Genomic DNA, 20422 nt, shown 5'->3' with positions numbered 1-20422 from the left:
ACTCAGGTTCATGTGTAGTTAGTGGGTAACAGTGCTTTTTAAGCAGAAGAAACCACCACGTAAGTATTAGTTTCTGTTGACAGGAGCATCTCATCCCAGACAACATGCAATGTGGGGAAAAAGTCACAAACACGTCCTTCGTTAGCAGGGGGGGTTAACCCCGAGGCAGAAACAATACTATTATGATGCAGAGCGATCCAGTGACGACACACCTTTCCGTCTTCTACGTTCATCATAATTTGAATAACAGTGTTTGGTGATTCCAATCCATTAGAAACCACCGTTTTCTGTTACTTTGGTGATACAATGGACCAAAGTTAGTTGCTGAAATCATGAAAGAATGCAACATAGCTAAAGAGAAGTCTGGTTGAATCACAAGCCACCTTACAAACCTCTAGTCCAACTTCAACTGGTTCCACATCGTCAAATATTCAAAAACATGTCTGATTTGTTTCAATCAAAAATTCAGAAAGGGACAAGTCTTATCAATGGAGAAATGCTTTCTTCAAAGTAATACAATCCTCCTACCGGCACACCCAAAGCTCTCTAAATAAAACACTGTCTTATATTTGTAGTCTATAGGCTTTACAATCCTTACGTCTGCTAGTGGTCGCTTCATATTCAGTGTATAGACTGTTCTTAGCTCTCTCTTAAACTCACCACTGGCAGGTTTGTTGCACTGCCCAACATGAACACAATGTCAGTCTACAGATAAAAACCAACCAACTGGAATATTATCAGATCAGTCTGTAAGGTAAAGATAGTACTGTAGCATCTGAACCCTTTTTGGTAAAGTGTGATTTATTTGAGTCAGGATGAGGAGGTATTCCTGCTGGTCTTTTCTCTACTCTGACCTCAGCCTGTGACCCTGCTTTGAGGCTGAATCTTCCTCCTTCTCCTCTTCTTCCTCTCACTTCCCACCAGATCAGATTCAGGGTGTTGGCTGTCTTCCCTCACCTCGTGTCACTCCAGCTTGACATCCCCCTCCCCCAATCACCAGCCTCCCTTCCTCTCTCTGTCACATCACTGCGGGCTAGCGAAGGCCAGGCAAACAGAGATGCATGTGTGATATGTGTAAGTCCTCAGTAACAGCGTAGTGATGTCAGCTCGATATATCAGCCTGCTGACCTTTCAGCGTGTAAGGCGGCGGCAAGGAGGGGGGGGGGGGTATTTATGGGCCAATGCAGAATTCATTGACTTTTTCCAGAATCTGTCAGCTTCTCGTGATAAACAAAGCCTCGGTCTGCATCCAGAGGCAGAATGACACCTGCAATCCCTTCATCCTGTCACCAAAAGCTAAACTCAAAATATCTCAGACGCTAGCCAAATCTATTTTAGATCAAAGTTGTTTTCATAGCATCCATAACTGCAGCATGCTGAGGCTAAAAACAGAGATATCAAGAGTACTGTAGCCGAGTTACCAAAAATAATCCTGTTATTCTTCGCCTGAACTGTGGCATTTACACACTGCTTTCTTTTGTGTTCCAGCTCTCTCAACCTTTACTTGCCAAAAAGCCGTTTTATTGAAGTGTTATTAATCATTATTCGTATTTTCCAGGTGAAAAGTAAGTAAAATCCCCAATTTGTGATGAATTCATCATAAAGAACTCATATTTGGGAACTCTAAGTGTTTTGAGCTGTGGTCTTGCTAATGGTTTCCATTGGGATACAAATGACTCCGCATCATTATATGCCAGGAATTAAGAAACACAAATGTTGGTTTAAACTTGGCCACCATGCCATTTTGAGTTAACTTAATGCATTTCAAATGGTTTCTTAAGACTCTCCTTAACCTTAGAGAAGCAAAGCAATCAGCATCTCGACCAAAGTTGGTTTTACAAGAACGACGACATGCTGGATACTCATCTTGACACAGGAGATAAATCCCTGCAGCGAATATCGCCATAAATATCTGAACATTTACGTTAAAGCCGAGAGCTGAGATGAACATAGCTGAAAGAAAAATGCCAGATTTTCTCAGTTCTGTCTCTGAGCAATTCATCTGCGTAGCTCTGCTTGAAGATGATGGATGCCTGCTGAGGCAATGCCACAATATCTGCCCTGCTCAGTACATTAAAGCAGAAAATATTGCTGAGTATGACCGGATACCCACTATATAGGTCCGTGGAAAGCTGATTTATTAAGAAAGGAATACTCTCCGACAGGGTGAATAAATTTCATAGGTGTATATTAGAAATGGAAGGCAGAGAGAATTGAGGATGAATTGAGAAAAGCAGCATTTCTTCAAAAAGATATCTGGAGGAATACGGAGCCAACACATCCTATATGTGGCAGGTAACTAGGCTAAGGCGATTCATCTCAATTACAACACAAAGCCCACTGTGATTCAGTTGTATAAACAGGGCAGAGTTCAGTAAAAATAGGCTCAGAGGCAGAGCGATAAAGGGAGGCGAGGCAGGTTCGGTTCAGCTCGAGCCAGGAGGCTTTTCACCCTCATTCCTATTTCTCTTTGGTATGACACGAAGGTCGTGCGGGCTGTGAAGTGGACAGAGCTGACAGGAGCCGAGGGAGAGGCATGGGAGGAATCACAAGCAGTCCCAGGCATTAAATATGGAGACACAACGTCGAAAACTTCTTATAAAAGGCAGGGGAAGACAACTTTGTGTCCTCAGACCTGAGATAAATGGAGCAGTCGGAAACCTCTGGTACTGAGAAGTGAAGCCAATATGCCTGAACTTGCACTCTTTCTGATATCAAGCAGAGGGTGACTCTACTGGTTGCATAAAGAAGTGTGATTGTATAGAAGTCTATAGCTCAGTAAACATTGTATACATGAGTTTATAGTCTCAATTTGTAGTTTAAAGTCTTCTTCAATACAGCAGGAGGATCATTTAGCAAACGATGTTTCCATTTAGGTACAAATAAACCATAAAGCAGGGAATGCTTAAGGCTTTAGGATGGGCTACGTGGTCCAAATGTCTGACTGTTTACCAGTATTTTCTCTTCCTGAAAGTTAATTGGAACATTTTGGTTTGCCTAAAAAGGTTTACAGCATATGGCTGTACTTAGCTCCAACCTCTCGTGTGACTTCTGGCTCCAAAAAGCATGGTGACGGCCAAAATGCCAAACTGTAAGTTCAAAATAATGGTTTACAAACCAATGGACGACCTCACGGTGACAACGTCTGTGGGAGGGAGGGGTGGGCCGGCTGGAAAAAGGTAATATGGGCCTTGGAGGTATAAAAAGTTGGCTGGGAATAACAAGCCTGCCTCCAGCCACCACCTCATCGACTGTAACCATTTGTGACATTTAGAAAAGGCTCCAAACTGGCCTAATTACATACTGTAGATGAAAACAAGTGTGGAAAGGAAATGCATTCCTCAGTTACATTCCTATGGGGCAGCAGAGTAATGGAGTCTGGAAATATTATGGAGCAAAGAGCAGCATAACACATTAGGTCATTGTCTGTGAGTCTACTGACCACATCACGGACCTCTGGTGAAGAATAAGGAGAAAAGTGCTTTTAGTTTGTGGTCGGAAAAGAAACATGCTTCCACTTTCCGAGCCAGACTCGCATGAAGAAGCCATTTCAAAAAGACCAAAGCAGCACAAAATCACTTCTGATTAAATCCTGCAAAGGTAGCAGAGGCAGCTGATAGAAATCCTCTCTGCCTTTTCATTCCCATCTTACAGTCTGTCACTGTCTCCATATCTATCACATCTTAATATCTGACAAAAGCTTTGCACAGTGAGTGCATCCAAATAAACGTCAGTCAGCATCACTGATGTATGATAAAGAATAACAACCAAATGTACAGTGGAAAGAAAGCCATCAGAAGGATGTGGGAGGATGTAAGGAAAGGAAGAGAAGAAATACTTTTTGTTCCCATTGTGCTCACATTTCAGAAACTTCTCAAAGTTCATTTCCAAGTTCACGAGGTCTGCCGGTTGACAGCTAGGGCAGAAACATTTTTATATTTCATATGGAGCTAAATCTCTCTCTGAACATTAAGTAGAGGGAGCTTTTTGGCCCGGGAGTGTGGTCTCATATTGAATTTTGAAGTCATAAATGGATGTTTCAAACTGCAGAGCGGAGGGCGGGTTAGAGGTCCGGAGAGGACAATAAATCACTTGGTCACACGTTCTGTAGCCTCTCCGGATCAAAGAGCTCCCTCAGCATCTCCACACTCAAGTATCAAGGGACAGAAGAGGGAGAAAGAAAACATCTGTGTGAGAAACAATATCTTTATATTGCATAATCCGATTGCAAAGCCACTGAGATGAAGGCTATTTCAGCTTCACTTAAATGTATCATGGTGTAATGAAAACAGCACCAAATGAAATATAGCTGCAAGAATATAACTGATGTTGCACTGTGGCAATAACAGGACTTCTTGACATCCTATATGGTATCTGAAAATAAAAAAACAAGTCATGCAAAAATGTGATTGTTGTAAAAATTGTTCCAGAGCAGAACACACTGCTTATTTTTACAATGTTTTGCTACCTTATTTTATATAGCCAATGTTTTTCATCCATTAATGTGGCTTTTCGGAACGCTTTCGTTCTACCCGGACCTAAAGTTGAAATTGCAATATTAGCTGTAAAATGTTACTGCCTGCATGACTTTATTCCCATGCTGGCAGGCATTGCTGTGGTTGTAAAAAGGGGGAAATGAGCACTCTTATGAGCAGAAGTGACACGCTACTTTTCTGGTTTATCTTCGAGTGCAGCTCAGCAGATTCCTGCCTCCTGCTGTTACAAATTACTTCTTTGCTGGTGAAGTTGGATTTCATAGTCACTCTGTGGAAGTCGAGCAAAGCTTGCTAAAGACTGCCCTCTTGTGGATATTTACAACAATGAAAAGCTTCTAAACTTCAGTAAAACGAATGGATATATCTTCATCATATGAAAAATATGGATGTATATAGAGGTCCTGTATTTTGCAGGTTAAATATATTAATATTGTTATGAACATTATGATGACTTTCTATAATTTAAACTATTGTTATACTTTAACCTTTAGACTTTTGACTTTACTGTACGTGTGTTTTTGGAATAGAAGCATGTTTTTTCATATTACATGAACTGTGTTGTATAGGAATAAAAGGCTTCATGAGGAAAGTTATGAGACTGTTTATTTCAACCATTCTCCTGCAGGGACTTCACCTAGTCTGAGTCCTTGAACTCTTTGCAGGTGATGGAGGTTTTTCATGGGTCATGTTCCCTGATCCTTCCCCCCCCCAAAGCCTTGTCCTTCTCCAAAGCCACCAGCATGGTCTGCTTTAGCACAGTCTGGTATTTCTCATTCATCCGCTTAACTTCCGGCTCGTATTTGTTGCACTGCACGGTGAGCTTCTTCATCTCCTCTATGAGCTTGTTTTTCTCCTGCACCACGCGCTTATACTGCAGGCTGTGGAAGTCTCTGTTCCTCTGCACCCTCTCCAGGGTCAGTGCTCCTGCAGCCGCTGCCCGCCTGTACTCCTCCATCTCCCGCTGCGCAGTCTCCAGTTCGCCGGTCAGACTCTGGTTCTCGGTGTACACCTGTGGCACTAAACCGATGTTCTCTGTATCCAAGCCCCCTCTCTGCACCATCTCGGTCCACTCAGTCTGGAAGCAGTCAAGTGTTTCTGTCATGTTCATGTGGAAGAGGAAGGTGCGTAAAAAGTCATCCACGGCCTCCTGTTTCTGCGGGGTGGAGGGAGCTGTTTTCCGGGGAGAAGCAGCTGCCTCTGCCCGCTCCTGGATCGCTTTCACCGTCGCCTCCAAATCCTCCTCTCCTTCCGTCAGACTCCAGTCATCCCCCAGAGAAACCTCTTCATACTGAAAGCCATCCTCACTTTCAGACAGAGAGACCTTCTCTTTGACTTTCTTATCTGCGCTCATTGTTCCGTTTGAGACTGTTTGGAGTTGCTATGGTGACGATCCCGGCATTATTTCTAACGCAGCACAACATGGTCTTAATAAGTCCATATCTTCACTTGCATTGTCTCTTTTTTCGCATATTGTGAGCATATGTGCTTCTTCTTTTTTTAAGTAAATGTATACAAGTTAATAATTTGTATAATAATATAATAATTCATTTTTTGGGTGACCATGAAAAATAACATCTTTGGGCTAACTGCCCCATGTGCATCTGTTACATAAACAAAACATGTAGATATATACTTTTATTAAAAGGTATAAACGTGGTTTCTGATCCTGATTTCACACATTTCATTATAGATTCTTCCCCTGTGAGTAAATTAAGTTATTATCTTCCAACAAATTCCTTGTAATTTGTTTAATAATCGCAATAGGCTACTTATCACTAGAAATAAGTAGGAATCTGTATTGTAATCCCTGGTGTATTCCCCTGAGGTTAGTGGGTTCCTGTTTAGAGAAATGCCCCACAAATATGTCCTTTCTTTTATAGCTGTTGTAACCGCGAGATTTCACGAGATCCCGTTTGCTCCATCGTCCACAATCATGGTGGACTACAAGGAGGCGCCCTTGGCTTCTCGGCCAAAAACACTGGACCCAAACGAGTATTTTAACCTCTCTCTGGAGAACCGCCGGGCCGAAGAGGACAAGTTGGCTATGCGGTCCAACCTGAAGCTCCAGTACCAGACTCAGCTGAACAACCCGCACAGAAAGGCCCCTCATTGTGAGTGTTACCCTTCAAAGTGGCTACATGCTAACGTTAGCATCAGAACCAGGTTTATTGTTAACACATACAAGCAATTCACCTTGGCGTATTTTGAGGCAGACATAAACACAGTACCATGAGTACCATGAAATAAAACAATGACAAGACGGGACTAGAGGGAATTAATGTGTGTAGAGTTGACGCTAACCTACAGCAATGCTTTACTTTGCAGTGTCCTTGCTTTTCTTTTCTATTGTGTTTACATTTTATATTATGTAAAGTGCCACAGTGTTGCAATGTGTTAGAGAAAGAGGTAAAGCACATGATTTAACATACATTTGTACTCGCCTATCCCATGAAAACCTGCAACAACACACCTAACCTGTTCATGGTTCTTCATCACCAAAAGTGCGCAAGTGGTCAAGATATCTCCTATTTATCAACAGACAAACATGAAACTACTACACTCACAACACTTAATATTTACTTACTCAGTTTGTCTTACTACTGCTACTTCTGTCCTTTAATTATCATGGACTGTATATATAAAGGACATAGTAGGAACAGCACAACTGATACTGTTACATTAACAATGGCTATTTACTTATTGAAGTGTCCTAGTAGTCCATGGCAATGTTACAGTGAGCCAGTATGCCCATTGCCCAACACCAGGACCATGTGTCATAATGCACTCTATGAAAAAGTCCTTATCTTTTATACTTTTGTTTAAAGAGAAAACGTATTTGCTGTAGTAATACAATATGTAAATACACGTTGCCATGTCATTTTTCTCCAATGCAAAGACTTACTAATACATTGAAATGGATTTGCTTACCTGTGTGTGTTTACAGGAAGACCCGGCCCTGAATCGCTGGATGTATGCCCGGTCCCACACCTACCCTTACTTCAAGGCCACATCCAAGACCTCTCTGACTGGGCTCCTGTTTGGAGTGGTGCCTCTCTTTGCCTTTTACTACCTCTTCAAGACAGACAGGGTATGAGACAACATGCACTCACAACACCACACTTATCTACCTATCTTATCACCTCTTGCTCCTTAAGCATCACGTTTAATAACTACACCATCATTTAGCATTCAACTTAAGTCCGTTTACTATTGATTGAGTGGCATGTATTTGTCTGTGCACAGAACTACAAATACATCAAACATGGGCACATATATTGATCACTTGGAAAACCATTTAAAATTAGAACAGACAAATAATTTATTCCCAAATATTCTTGCAGTTATTAAGAGTACTAAGATGCCAAGCTGGAGGTCAAACACAAGTGATTTCACTTTATATAATCCAGTGACCAACACAGTACGGGCATGAGAACTACAGGTAATTCTACCATGCAGCACTAGCTAATTTAAAACACTGAAAATACCTTTTACAAAAAAAATTAGCCTTAAATAATCCTTCAATTTTTATATTAATGAATGGCATCATGGATCTGAAAGCTATTCAGCTGAGGATTGGAGCTCAGCAGTTGATCTGAATCCCTTTTTTTGTCACAGTGCCATTCATATTTGAATCAAGTGCTTTATTGTCATGGAGATTCAGCGTCTAAATCCTCACCGATATGAATTCAAGGGGCAATTGTCAGACTGCTGAGCCTCAAATTCGCTTCCTCTTTCCGCTGGGAGGACAAAAGGCTGCTTGACAATCACAAAAAGCTCACCCATAAAACAATCTTTTGAGAAAATGTCTGGAAGGTGACATGACTTTGTTGCCATGGAATCAGCATTAACCCATCGTGTGTGTCGTGTGTTTTACAGGACAAGAAGGAGGCGGATATTATAGCTGGAAAGTACGATCGCCGGTTCTCTCTGTCATCATGAGCTGCGCTGAGACCTTCATGTTCTAGTGATGCCAGTGTCTATTATTATTATTAACTGAATAAAATTATATTGTCAAAAACAGTCATGTGGTTTTAATTGGTGAGTTAAAGGTGTGAAAAAATACAGTAGACACCGGGGCAGTGAGGCTTAAAACAGGCAACAAGAGTGGATATACTGTGGAAAATGTGGCATAAAACAAGTTCACCTGCTCAAGTCTTTTAACACACACATTAAAATCTGCACAGGTAAAGGGAGACGATCACTTACGCATAGGGATGGGTACCGAGCCCCGGTATTAAACGGGCCCCGGGGCTGAATTATTAAAGGCCGTGGTACCGTTAAGCTCCGACGTTATCGGTCTTTTTATCGGTACTGGAGACATCTAAAAAAATGTCATCTTATGCTACACAAACATTATATTGCAGTTTTAGTGTCGCCAACTCTAATACGCAAAAAGACTGCAAAATGCGTCTGATTATTTGTAGTATTAGTGTGAAATATTATGTATTTCATTTAAATAAGCAATGTTAATTTTGTTCGCAATTTGTGTAGTTAGTTTACCTTCTTTTTTTCTCCAAAAGAACCGATAAGAGTACCGTTAAAAGACCGGATTGATAAAAGTAGTAGTACCGTTAAAACCATAACGATACCCATCCCTACTTACGCACGCACCATGTTAGTTCTGACCAGTCCAAGGTCCTGAAATCAGGTACAGACATACAATATTCTAAAAAACTAGTAAAGCAGGAAACACAGAAACTAGGCAGCCTAGTTTTGATTTTGAGGTTTGACAAACACCAATGCTTTGTTTTAATCTTTATTGTGCTACTCCAATCTTGTCTGCTTGGAAGAAATGACTGAATTTCTTCAGAAACAGACAAAGAAATCCACGTTTCAGAAACATTAGATGTATTATATTAAGGTCAAATTACTTGTTTTTGTCTATGTATAATAAACTCTACTATATTTGGTTTGGGTTTCTTCTACTGTTTGCTGGGCTTCCAGTTGGGGTTGAAGTGGCTGCGCAGAGATTCCCAGCAGTGGTAGTAGCTCTTATCGAGTCTCTGGCATGTTTCTAGACCCCACTTTGTGACGGCCATGCTGAAGGAGGACTCAAACATGAACGCCTGCAGAACAGAAAATACAGGAAACAGATATTGATGATGGCACTGCTTTTATATCTAACTTTAATGATGCTTCTCTAGTTTACCTTAAAACTTCATATGCAGAGGTGAGAAGTAGTAAAATACTTTGTTACTGTACTTAAGTACATGTTTCTGATATCAGTACTTTACTCCACTACTTATTTTTCTGACGACTTTTTACATGTTGAACACAAATACCTGTACTTTCTACTTCTTACATGTTGAACATAAATACCTGTACTTTCTACTTCTTACATGTTGAACTCAAATACCTGTACTTTCTACTTCTTACATGTTGAACTCAAATACCTGTACTTTCTACTTCTCACATGTTGAACTCAAATACCTGTACTTTCTACTTCTTACATGTTGAACACAAATACCTGTACTTTCTACTTCTTACATGTTGAACTCAAATACCTGTACTTTCTACTTCTTACATGTTGAACCCAAATACCTGTACTTTCTACTTCTTACATGTTGAACCCAAATACTTGTACTTTCTACTTCTTACATGTTGAACTCAAATACCTGTACTTTCTACTTCTTACACTTTGAACACAAATACCTGTACTTTCTACTTCTTACATGTTGAACACAAATACCTGTACTTTCTTCTTCTTACATGTTGAACTCAAATACCTGTACTTTCTACTTCTTACATGTTGAACTCAAATACCTGTACTTTCTACTTCTTACATGTTGAACTCAAATACCTGTACTTTCTACTTCTTACATGTTGAACTCAAATACCTGTACTTTCTACTTCTTACATGTTGAACTCAAATACCTGTACTTTCTTCTTCTTACATGTTGAACTCAAATACCTGTACTTTCTACTTCTTACATGTTGAACTCAAATACCTGTACTTTCTACTTCTTACATGTTGAACTCAAATACCTGTACTTTCTACTTCTTACATGTTGAACTCAAATACCTGTACTTTCTACTTCTTACATGTTGAACTCAAATACCTGTACTTTCTACTTCTTACATGTTGAACACAAATACCTGTACTTTCTACTTCTTACATTTTGAACACAAATACCTGTACTTTCTACTTCTCTCATTTTCCAAACAGCTGGTTCCTTTAGTCTGAATGTGTGTTTGATGCGTGATCATTATTCTTTAGAGTCATTGCGTGCCTATTGATTTGAACACGATCCGTGTATCCATCATTTCCTGCTCTTCTCTAAAGAAGAGGGACCAATGGAAACGTTGTCATGTTGCCGTTGTTCAGCATGGAAACATTCATTAGCTAACAATGACATTATTGTTCTATTAATATAAAGGGAGGTCAGGTACTCTTTAAAACAGCTGCTAGTTATGGGTACTTTTTACAGAAGTACATTTCAAAGCCTCTTTACTTTTACTTGAGTAAAGAAGTTTAGTCAGTACTTCTACTTTAACAGGGTATTTTAAACACGAGTATCTGTACTTCTACTTGAGTAAAGGATGTGTGTACTTTTGCCATCTCTGTTCATATGCATCTAATACAAATACACTTTCTTACCATGGTGCCTTCGGCCACCCTCTCAGGTCTGAGCTCGGAGCTGCTGTTCTTCTCGAAGCACTCTCCATCGGGGCCGTGGGGGGTCATCATGCTGTGCAGGCTGCCCCCCCCAGGCTGGAAACCCTCTGCTTTGGCTTCATAGTGGCCTTTGATCAGGCCCATGAACTCGCTCATGCAGTTACCTAAAGAAACAGACAGGAGGCGCTGTAACACAGGTTGAGTTTCCAGTATAAAAGGCACTGATTTCCACTAGATGGCCTTATAGATCTGTGGCGGAAGCAGACAAAAGGTGCTGTGGAGGGGCCTGAAAAGACCCGTACAGCAGGTGGGTTTTATCACCTGCTGACTTGACACTGGTTGGGTGAAAAGGACAGGTTAGTTTCCTTTCATGATAGAGTCAACATAAAACCAATTGACTTAATTTTAGCCACATCTAAAGTCCTTTAGACCCTTTCACACATGAACTGCAACCCTAGACGTTACCCAGAGGAGCTTTATGTGAGAACGCCAATGTCTGAATCATTTGCACCACATATTAAACAGACTTTACAATGCCAAGCACAAAGTCTGTTTAACATCCGACCCATGAGTGAATTTGTTGATTTCTTTGTTAGTTTTTTATTACTCCTGGCTCGAGACAGAAAGAAAACCAATATTAGAGGGTTAAGAAGAAGTCATTTAGACGGCAATTCAATTGTCTAACTGGAGAGATGATGAGATCTGGTAACTCCTTTTCATAGAGGCGGACGATAAACAGACAAATAAACGAAAATACAAAATAATTGGTAGTTTGTGACCAAGTTACCAAACAGTGTTGTGACCGCGGTGTAATCCGGGTCATGTTGGGCCTCCTGCACGCTCTGCCAACACATCAACAGAATCTTTTCATAAAGCAAGATTGTCCCTCTAACACGGGCAATCTCCCGTTGTGTGCTACATGTGTTAAAGGAAATCTACGGATAAAGTGCGGACCTGATTCTCTGGACATTCTCCAGAGTTTTTATTAGAACTATTTCTCAGAAGTCTTTTTCTCCTCTGGTGCAAAATGCAAGAGATGAATCAATGTGAGTGTGTTATTGGGGTCTTACGATGATAGTATGGAGGACGGAAGGTGTTGTCAGCCACACCCCAGCGAGGGGGGAAGATGACAAAGTCAGCGATGGCCACACCTGGACGCGTGGATTTGGCGGTCAGCACGGTGAAGATAGATGGATCCTAGAAGAAGATCAGTATATGATGAGGGCGTGGTAGAGTATTAAGACTTACATGTACTTCCAGGGCTTAAAGTAAAGAGAAATGAATTGATTTGCGTTATGTATATTAAAAAGTAGCATGTCTGAATATGTCTCTCACCGCATGGTCGAAGGCCACAGCGTTGATAACCATGAAGTTCTTCAGGTTGTATTTGTACGGTGTGTAGTTGCCGTGCCAAGCCACCACATTGAACGGAGAGAAATCCTACATGCAGAGCACAGAGGCAAACAAATAAGACGAGTCTGCCCAAGCAACAAACACAAAGGACTTTCAATTGAGCTTTTCACAGGGAAAAAGGAATAATGACTAATGTCTTTGTAATCTTAAATTCTCAGAGAGAGCACTTCTTGACATAAAGAGAAAAACTGGTTGTAATGAAAAGGGTTGATTGTGAAAGAGGCTGTGCTTCTTTCATTCCCCCTGTTCTTTGTGAAACCAGGCTCCAGGTATTATGGGGTAATTGGCTTCACAATCAAACTTTCTCCAAACTTTGGGCATTTTGATGCTCGTGACGGTGCAGTTAAGGGGGGAGAAGAGCAGTTACAGTGGGTGCAGAGATACATTTATTTCATCTTGATTGTTAAAACCACAGCAATTTCATATAGTTTCTCTGTTCTGATAATGCCACCGCGAAAAAGACATTGAACAGCAGCTCTAAAAATCAATATAGTTCATTACAACTCAAGCTGCCTCCTGAGTGACCTGTGCTCCTCACACACATCAACAGCTAGCGCACACACACACAGAATAAAAAACACATATGAATACTCTAACATGTGTATATGTGAATGATTTAACCAAAACATAAAAGGAAAGAAGGAAACAAAATCACAAACACAATTTACAGTCCCTGCCATACAAAAATGCCCAATCTCTTGGACGGTAATCCGTGGTAACTCTCCTACATTCGATTAAAATGAGGGGGGAAATGTAGGAGAGTACACACATGCACACAAAACACAAACATATTGGCCCAGTCAAGCAAATAATAAGTTAATTTGAGCAATTTCAGCACTCTGCAGGGGAACAAAACAGCAGGATCAGACGGGAGCAGCAGCATCTTCCCCCAGATGAGGCCGACGCTCCCTCCCCACCTTATTCTCTCACCCCTGCATCCCCCCCCCCCCCTGCTTGGGACCCCAGGAAGAGAGTTTCAGGTGCAGCCGTGACCTCTGACCCCCAGCTCCGAACAGGGGGCGGACACTCCAGGCGAGGCAGCGAGAGATGGAAAAATGTTTGTTTTGCTACAAAAAACGGCATCTCGCCCTTGTGTAATTCATACAATGAATAATAACAGAGTAGTTTGACATGGTTTCCACGGTTACAACCCCCCCCCCTGTCTCTGTATACAAAAAAACCTCCTGTCACACATTATGTGTCGATCCAATTATGCGCCAAACAGGACATTCGGGGAGGGGCGGGATCATTCACTGAGGGAAATGCGGGGAAATTAATGCTTAACTTGGGAAAGGTTTTTCCGACAAAGCACAGCCTCACAGGCACACCGTCAGTAACTCCTAAATGCCTTAACTAATTACGAGTGATTAAGGCTCATAAGGGAGTCGAGGCGGAAACCCGCTGAAGGGATAACAGCACACACTTCGATATTAAACCATCAGGCATGGCAGCAGCACCTAATGGATCATATGCTTCACTTGGACAGCTTCCTGTTAGTCATTGTTGCGGTTTGATGGTGTTTACTGAAGCAAACGCAAAACTAAATAGGCCAAGTATGCCAAATGTGTCAATGTACTGACTCACACACACTGCAAGGGAACAAATGCACACACCTGTTGGCATGCAAAGAGCTTTCCTTGGTACTTGTTGATGACGGTGTAACCTGTGGCCACCTCGCGGTCCTCGTACCAAGCAACTGGACACAGGAAGTCTCGAGGGTTGGCCAGACCATTGGCTCCTGCAAGACAAACATGCGCAGTCATACATATGCACCGTCATGTCTATTGAACTACTTTTCATTTTATGTGAAGTATATTGCGTATTCCATTGCTGTAGCAGCCTGGGACTTTTAATTCCCAAAGCTATGTTTAGGCTATTGTTCATATGACAATATGCCTTTGAATCTTTGAAACACACACTCCAAAAACTTGAAATCTATATTAACAATACATCCTAGCAATTATGTGAGGCTGTCATAGTAGTAGTAAGAGAGCTAAATGCTAACGTCAGGACGCTACCATGCTAACATGCACTTAATCATATTGTCTTACAATGTTTACATGCTAATATTTGACTAAACACAAATACAGCTATGGCTTTGTGGGAAACTCTATGAATCAACTACTATAACACATTAAGGCTTGCCAGCAACATTGTCTCTGACCTCAAATAAGGCAATATGAATTGTTTCTATCAAATCTGAAATAAAGGGTTTAATAAAGTTAGACTGAAGTCGATCCTAAAAACGATATGTTGAGTTTAACCCAAGATCAAATGTACGTCAAAGACTCTTGAACCCATATCTGTTTTCTTGTCTTAAATATGTATCCTTGTTGATGTTGCAAATGGAGCTGTTGTGATTGAAGAACAATTTCAGACTCGATTTGACTGTCAAGTACTTTCTTATCTAGCACACACCTATAGGCCCCAGGTCAGGGAGTTCATAATGGGCTCCGTACACCTCCAGTATGTATCCTCTGGTTTCCCCAAACACATCCACACTGAAGCGCATCCCTTGCTGGACAAAACACAGAAGAAGTTAAAGGATATTTAGTACTGTTTTTAATGTACTGAAGCTTATGGGTTATTTATTTGGAAGGCTTTTGTTGAAAAAGACCAAAATATGCTAATTGAGCTGTGAAGACACAGAGGCACATTTCTGTATGAAAACTTGTGGAGATGAAAAACATAGATCTCACCTGGATGACACAGATCTCGTTCGGCTCGACCATTATCTTCCCAAACTCTGTGGTGATCAAAATATCACCCTGCTGCGGGACTACAGACACAAACAGAACATTTGAAGAAAGAGAAAAGCTCAGAATTGGGCTATCATTGTTCTTCTTGTGATAGATGACAGTGAAAACATCAACAAGCCTTTTCCTCACCAATCAGAAAGTCTCCGTCTGAGTTGTTGAAGCACCTGCAACAAGAAAATATCAAAAGAGAGGGCTTAGAAAGGATCTGCTTAGGAGGATTTGATATGTTGAAAATGCATATTATACACTAATATGTTCTCACCTGTCAACCATGGAGGTGTTGCAGGTGAACATGTGGATGCCGATGCCGTTGCGGGATTTGGCATCTCCCGCTCCACAGAGAGTGTGCAGACCCTGCAACATGAAGAAATAACTATGAGTTAACTCAAGATCTTTAATTGTAAAGTAATATGTGGAAATTGAACTCACAGCCACAAAGTCCACTTTCTTCTCCGTAGATTTGGGGATGGTGAACGGCAGCCATCGCATCTGTGAGAGGAACCAGAGTTACTTATTCAGTATTTAAAGTATTAAATGCTCTAAAGACAACATTTCTCAAATAGCTTCTTACTATGAACAGTGAAATCCTACATGAGGAATTTCTGATTTGCTGTTGTTGCCATGCGAAATGTATGTACATCTGCCTCCTATTAGCCTTCTATCTGGTTCAAGTGGGCGGGATTTGATAGAAAAACACTGGTGTCATGTATGTGTGAGGACCAGTAACGACCCTAACCCTAACAACCCTAACAACGATTGGATATAAATGTGTGGCTTTCCTCGCTTAAATTGGCAGAAATATCCATCAAATCTAATCAAACAACACCCACACAGACAACAAAGGAAATTCAATTGAAGTAAAACACTTTGATGCAACAATAGATTACTAGCTTGACATTTTCTGAAACACTCTAATTCACTTTCTTGCAGACACTTAAAATACCTTTCTCATAATATATGCAGCTAGCAGCGAATTAGCTTAACGTAAATAATGGAAACATTGTGTTATCTCAATTGGCACTAGTTAGTGTTTTCAGACATTTTATGAAAGAAATAAAAAAATTCTAAACATAATAAATGTATTGACTTGTGAATGTGTTATTCTATTGAGTATACTAAAAATGTTTCGGTTTTCTCTGACATACAAGCATTAAGTCTTCATTTTTGCCCCTTTTATACCTGGTTGGGGTCAGGCTCCACCTCGTTCCAGTTCTCTGTCAGATTCCCACAAGGCACGGCGGTAAAAGGCTTATGTTTGACAGATGGCAAGATACGGTAAAACCAGCTGGAGGAAGAAGAACAACATGTTGAGTTATTCCCTCTGTCTCACCTTCATTTGGATTTAAAGGTCACCTATTATGCAAAATCCACTTCTTCATGTCTCTTCTACATCAACATGTGTCCTCTCTTCTTCATGTCTCTTCTACATCAACATGTGTCCCCTCTTCTTCATGTCTCTTCTACATCAACATGTGTCCCCTCTTCTTCATGTCTCTTCTACATCAACATGTGTCCCCTCTTCTTCATGTCTCTTCTACATCAACATGTGTCCCCTCTTCTTCATGTCTCTTCTACATCAACATGTGTCCCCTCTTCTTCATGTATCTTCTACATCAACATGTGTCCCCTCTTCTTCATGTCTCTTCTACATCAACATGTGTCCCCTCTTCTCCATGTCTCTTCTACATCAACATGTGTCCCCTCTTCTTCATGTCTCTTCTACATCAACATGTGTCCCCTCTTCTTCATGTCTCTTCTACATCAACATGTGTCCCCTCTTCTTCATGTCTCTTCTACATCAACATGTGTCCCCTCTGTGGAAAGAGACTCTGAAAGTTTCAGGAAAAAAGATTCTCTCTCTTTTTGTGCTGATCCATTTCTATAAAAACCTGTCTGAAAATGAGCTGATCAGATTTTGGCCACTTTATGATGTCATAACAATTTTCTAGGCTTGTGTAACCATTAGCCAATCAGCAACCAAGGTAACCTAACCCCCCCCCCCCCCCCTTATCACCTGAATCTCCTCCTAGAGCACCAATAGGCCGTTCACACCGGAGTACTTTTCCCGTTTAGTTCCGTTAGTGCCTGGAATTTTGCGTTCACACCAAAAAGAGAACTTAGTTCCGAGAACTTTTCCCCCCTTTTCAGTGCCTGCTAGAGAGGTGGGACTATCCGAGAAAAAAGTACCAATTTCGATTGGCTGAGCGAATTGCAAACCACGCCCCGTAAAACTCTGAAAAGTTTTGTGAAGCCGCAAATACATGCTAATGCAATGTATTTGCTTGCATTAGCATTATTAGCATTAGCATTATCCCCGCGCATCAACGCAGAGAGACTAACTTATGGCAACACAAAAAAAAACATGGTAGCGGTGGAGATGAGGAGGAGTCGGCGTTCTGGCGATTTACTCGGAAGGCTTCAGTAGAAGCTGCTGGGAGTCCCAGCAGCTTCTACTGAAGCCAGTCCCCAACTCCGGGGACTTCCGGCCGGGGACTTCGGGTGGTAGTATACGCCGTGAAGTGGTTTGCGGCCTGCCAGTAAACCCAAAGCAGAAGAAGAAGAAGTGACGTCAGTGGATTCATTTGCGTAATCTTCCCTCAGGGAACTTATTCCGGTGTGAACGCGATTGGTACTTAGTTCCATGGGGGTACTAAGTGCTGGCACTAAGCGATGGGCACTAAGTACGGCAAAGTTCTTGGTGTGAAATCGGCTCTTGTGTTCTTTGTAACCAAATATCTCTCAGAGGGGCGTGGGGAGTGGATACTTATTTTCATCTAAAGTAACAGACAGAGAATCAGCACTTTGGAAACAGGGCTGAAACAGAGGACATTATGGGATGCTGCAATGATCTGTTTGGTATTTCAGCCAAACACTTCAGAGACATGTTTGTATATATCTGAGACTTAAAGTAATGAAAAACAGTATAAAATAGGGGACATTTAAAGTGGTTAGTATGATCATTTAAATGTCAGAAAATAGGTGAACACCTCCTCTTATTGGCCGGCCGGGGGCAGGTGAAGGCTGAGCCGGAGAGCTGCTCAGAGTAGAGGCCGTACGGACACACCTGGGGGTTATTCTGTAGAGATAATACAATTGTCAATGGCTATTTATCACCTCTGCCACATAGTGGGTTTTTGTAGATGTGTGTGTTACCTGTCCCTCAGGTAGAGATCCAGGACAGCGAGGGTCTTCAGAAGACAAATCGTTCCCGAAGCCACTCATGTACTGCGAGAGATATTCAAGTTGAAAGAGAAAAAAGAGAAGAATCCCATGTAAACACCATGCGGCTTCATTGTAATGCAGGATAAATGTGTTCATGCTGGTTATAATTAAATGTGAAGGCTTGTCATTAAGACTTGTCTTTTTCTTAATTGTTGTCATATTGATTCACATTAGATCTATGATAAAACAAACTGCAGTTATGCCACATTTCCCCCCTTGCAGTCATCCATTATTTTTGTGTTATTGTGATACAGAGACAGACTAATTACACTGATATCCTCCACAGTACTCTATGATCAATATTGCAATTATGACAGGATTATTACTCCGTCTGCACCGCCAAAGTCTTCTTTTAAACACAGAAGAACTTAAAGAAAGACTAAAGAAATCTTGCTGAGTCATTGTTAGTCTGCAGAAAACACACAGCAGGCACGGATGGGTTCCATATGTGCGCGTTCACGTGCCGTGCTTTTGAGTTTGCTCCAATAAAGGTTAATAAAATTGGATTTAACTTAACTTAAAGTGACACAACCGGCAAAAACATAAAGTTAGACACAAAAGGTTAAAATCGTGTGAACTGTCAGTCATAAAAACTCCATTTAAAAAATATCTTTGGTTGAAAACTCGGTTTAAATGCCTAATACTTAAAACATGCATGTAAAAAGACATTCCGTTCTATTCTATTGAGTGTTTCTCACTGAAATAGTGTTGTTCTGTGAAGCTGACCCCACATCTGGGCAGCTGCTGAATGCAGTGCTCTGATTGGCTGGAGGCACCGCCGCCCTTCAGCCAGCCGCTCTGCTTCTGTTGTTAATGATGACTCCTAAACTTTGCATGTAATTATCTAGTATTAAACATTATGTACAATAGAAAGAATGCGTCCTTACCTTGAGTCCAGCCATGCTGCTGTCTGTTAAAGCTGATAAAGTGTCTCAGTGGTTACAGATTAACTTGCAGAAAGTTTTCCCTTGGACCAAAATCCACTGCAGGGCGCGTGCATGCCGGTAAATGAACACAGAGGGGGAAAAGGGGGCTGGGTTTATGCTGTTTCTCAATATGGCTTCAATTAACCCCGGACAGTATCTGTGACGCTCCTGCAGAGAGGAGAGGGTCGCATGGTCGAAATGTGCAAACAGTGACCAGAGACACTGCCAAGACAAACACTGAGACTGGTTTAAAGCTTAGAGAGTAGTAGTTCAGGTTATAGTTTCTGTTCTGCTGTAATGCTAACATGACCCATTAGCCTCATATTGATAAAGGGATAAGAAATAGGACTGCTAGATACCATAAACCTTTAATCAGTATTGGACAGTAACGGAGTACATTCACTAAAGGACTTAAAGTGCTATTGTGAGCGACTCAAGTTGGGTATTTCCAATTTATACTTCTACTCCACTACATTTCAGAGGCAAGTACTGTTGTTGTTACTCCACTCAGTGAAGTATGTGTACACAATATCAGTGTGTTAGAGCTTGATGGTCAAACTGTGGTGACCTCATGGTACTGCTTGTGCAAACAATGGTGTCATGCACATCCTCACGTCCTGCAAAACAAACACAACAAATAGATTAGTACATTCTTCTTTATTGGGTTTGAAATATGCTATATGTGGGTATTGTGAAGGCTTCAACCTTTTTGCCAGTAGAAAAAATAGCCCACTAACATCTGGCTTTTGTCTTCAGTTGGAAAGGTTACAGTCTGCATTCATTCCTGAGACAAGTACCTCTGCAGTAGTCAAGGTATACATCGACAGTAAAGGAGACATGATGACACCCTGACAGACACACTCATTTTAAACCCTTTCCAGTGTTTTCAAACCTGGCCCTCATTTGGTGGGAAAAGGATAAAAGTGTTAGCACTGAAATGGAGGCTTACGAGCCACAAACCTGAAAGCTGTGACATCATCCAACCATCAC

At 41.2% G+C, this 20422-nt stretch overlaps 2 protein-coding genes across 3 annotated transcripts; one reads left to right on the top strand and one right to left on the bottom strand.

Annotated features, from left to right (window-relative positions):
• The first annotated feature begins 6388 nt into the window (after positions 1-6388).
• On the top strand, positions 6389-8516 carry ndufb4 (NADH:ubiquinone oxidoreductase subunit B4). 2 transcript variants are annotated; one of them, XR_004567538.1, is made up of 3 exons: positions 6389-6607; positions 7441-7584; positions 8373-8516. XR_004567538.1 is itself a non-coding variant. In XM_034201083.1 (3 exons), the coding sequence occupies exons 1-3, from the start codon at positions 6430-6432 to the stop codon at positions 8433-8435; spliced, it is 384 nt and encodes a 127-aa protein (XP_034056974.1). In that variant the 5' UTR covers positions 6397-6429; the 3' UTR covers positions 8436-8516. The 2 variants fall into 2 exon arrangements, 1 of the variants encoding a protein (XP_034056974.1); XM_034201083.1 differs by having other exon boundaries at positions 6397-6604; positions 7439-7584.
• A 722-nt stretch (positions 8517-9238) lies between these two features.
• On the bottom strand, positions 9239-19537 carry hgd (homogentisate 1,2-dioxygenase). Its single transcript, XM_034201082.1, has 14 exons — positions 19394-19537; positions 18438-18509; positions 18272-18360; positions 16464-16569; positions 15714-15773; positions 15547-15638; positions 15414-15448; positions 15225-15304; positions 14944-15043; positions 14139-14263; positions 12448-12552; positions 12183-12309; positions 11095-11276; positions 9239-9562 (listed from the first exon to the last, which is right to left on the bottom strand). Exons 1-14 carry the CDS (start codon positions 19406-19408, stop codon positions 9419-9421), a joined length of 1332 nt encoding a protein of 443 aa, XP_034056973.1. The 5' UTR covers positions 19409-19537; the 3' UTR covers positions 9239-9418.
• Between the last annotated feature and the right edge of the window lie 885 nt (positions 19538-20422).

This window comes from Gymnodraco acuticeps, unplaced genomic scaffold, assembly GCF_902827175.1.
Source record: "Gymnodraco acuticeps unplaced genomic scaffold, fGymAcu1.1, whole genome shotgun sequence".
In the NCBI taxonomy this organism is placed as follows: domain Eukaryota; kingdom Metazoa; phylum Chordata; class Actinopteri; order Perciformes; family Bathydraconidae; genus Gymnodraco; species Gymnodraco acuticeps.
Note: the sequence above shows the minus strand (reverse complement) of the source record. Positions and strands in the feature narration are given on the sequence as shown.

Coding starts and splice junctions, on each gene's coding strand:
- ndufb4 (XM_034201083.1), top strand. CDS start 6,430: ATGGTGGACTACAAGGAGGCGCCCTTGGCTTCTCGGCCAAAAACACTG. Junction 6,605..7,438: donor CCCGCACAGAAAGGCCCCTC/ATTGTGAGTGTT, acceptor GTGTGTGTTTAC/AGGAAGACCCGGCCCTGAAT. Junction 7,585..8,372: donor ACCTCTTCAAGACAGACAGG/GTATGAGACAAC, acceptor TGTGTTTTACAG/GACAAGAAGGAGGCGGATAT.
- hgd (XM_034201082.1), bottom strand. Junction 16,570..18,271: donor CGGCCGGCCAATAAGAGGAG/GTGTTCACCTAT, acceptor TTCTTCCTCCAG/CTGGTTTTACCGTATCTTGC. Junction 12,310..12,447: donor CTGTGGCCTTCGACCATGCG/GTGAGAGACATA, acceptor ATCTTCTTCTAG/GATCCATCTATCTTCACCGT.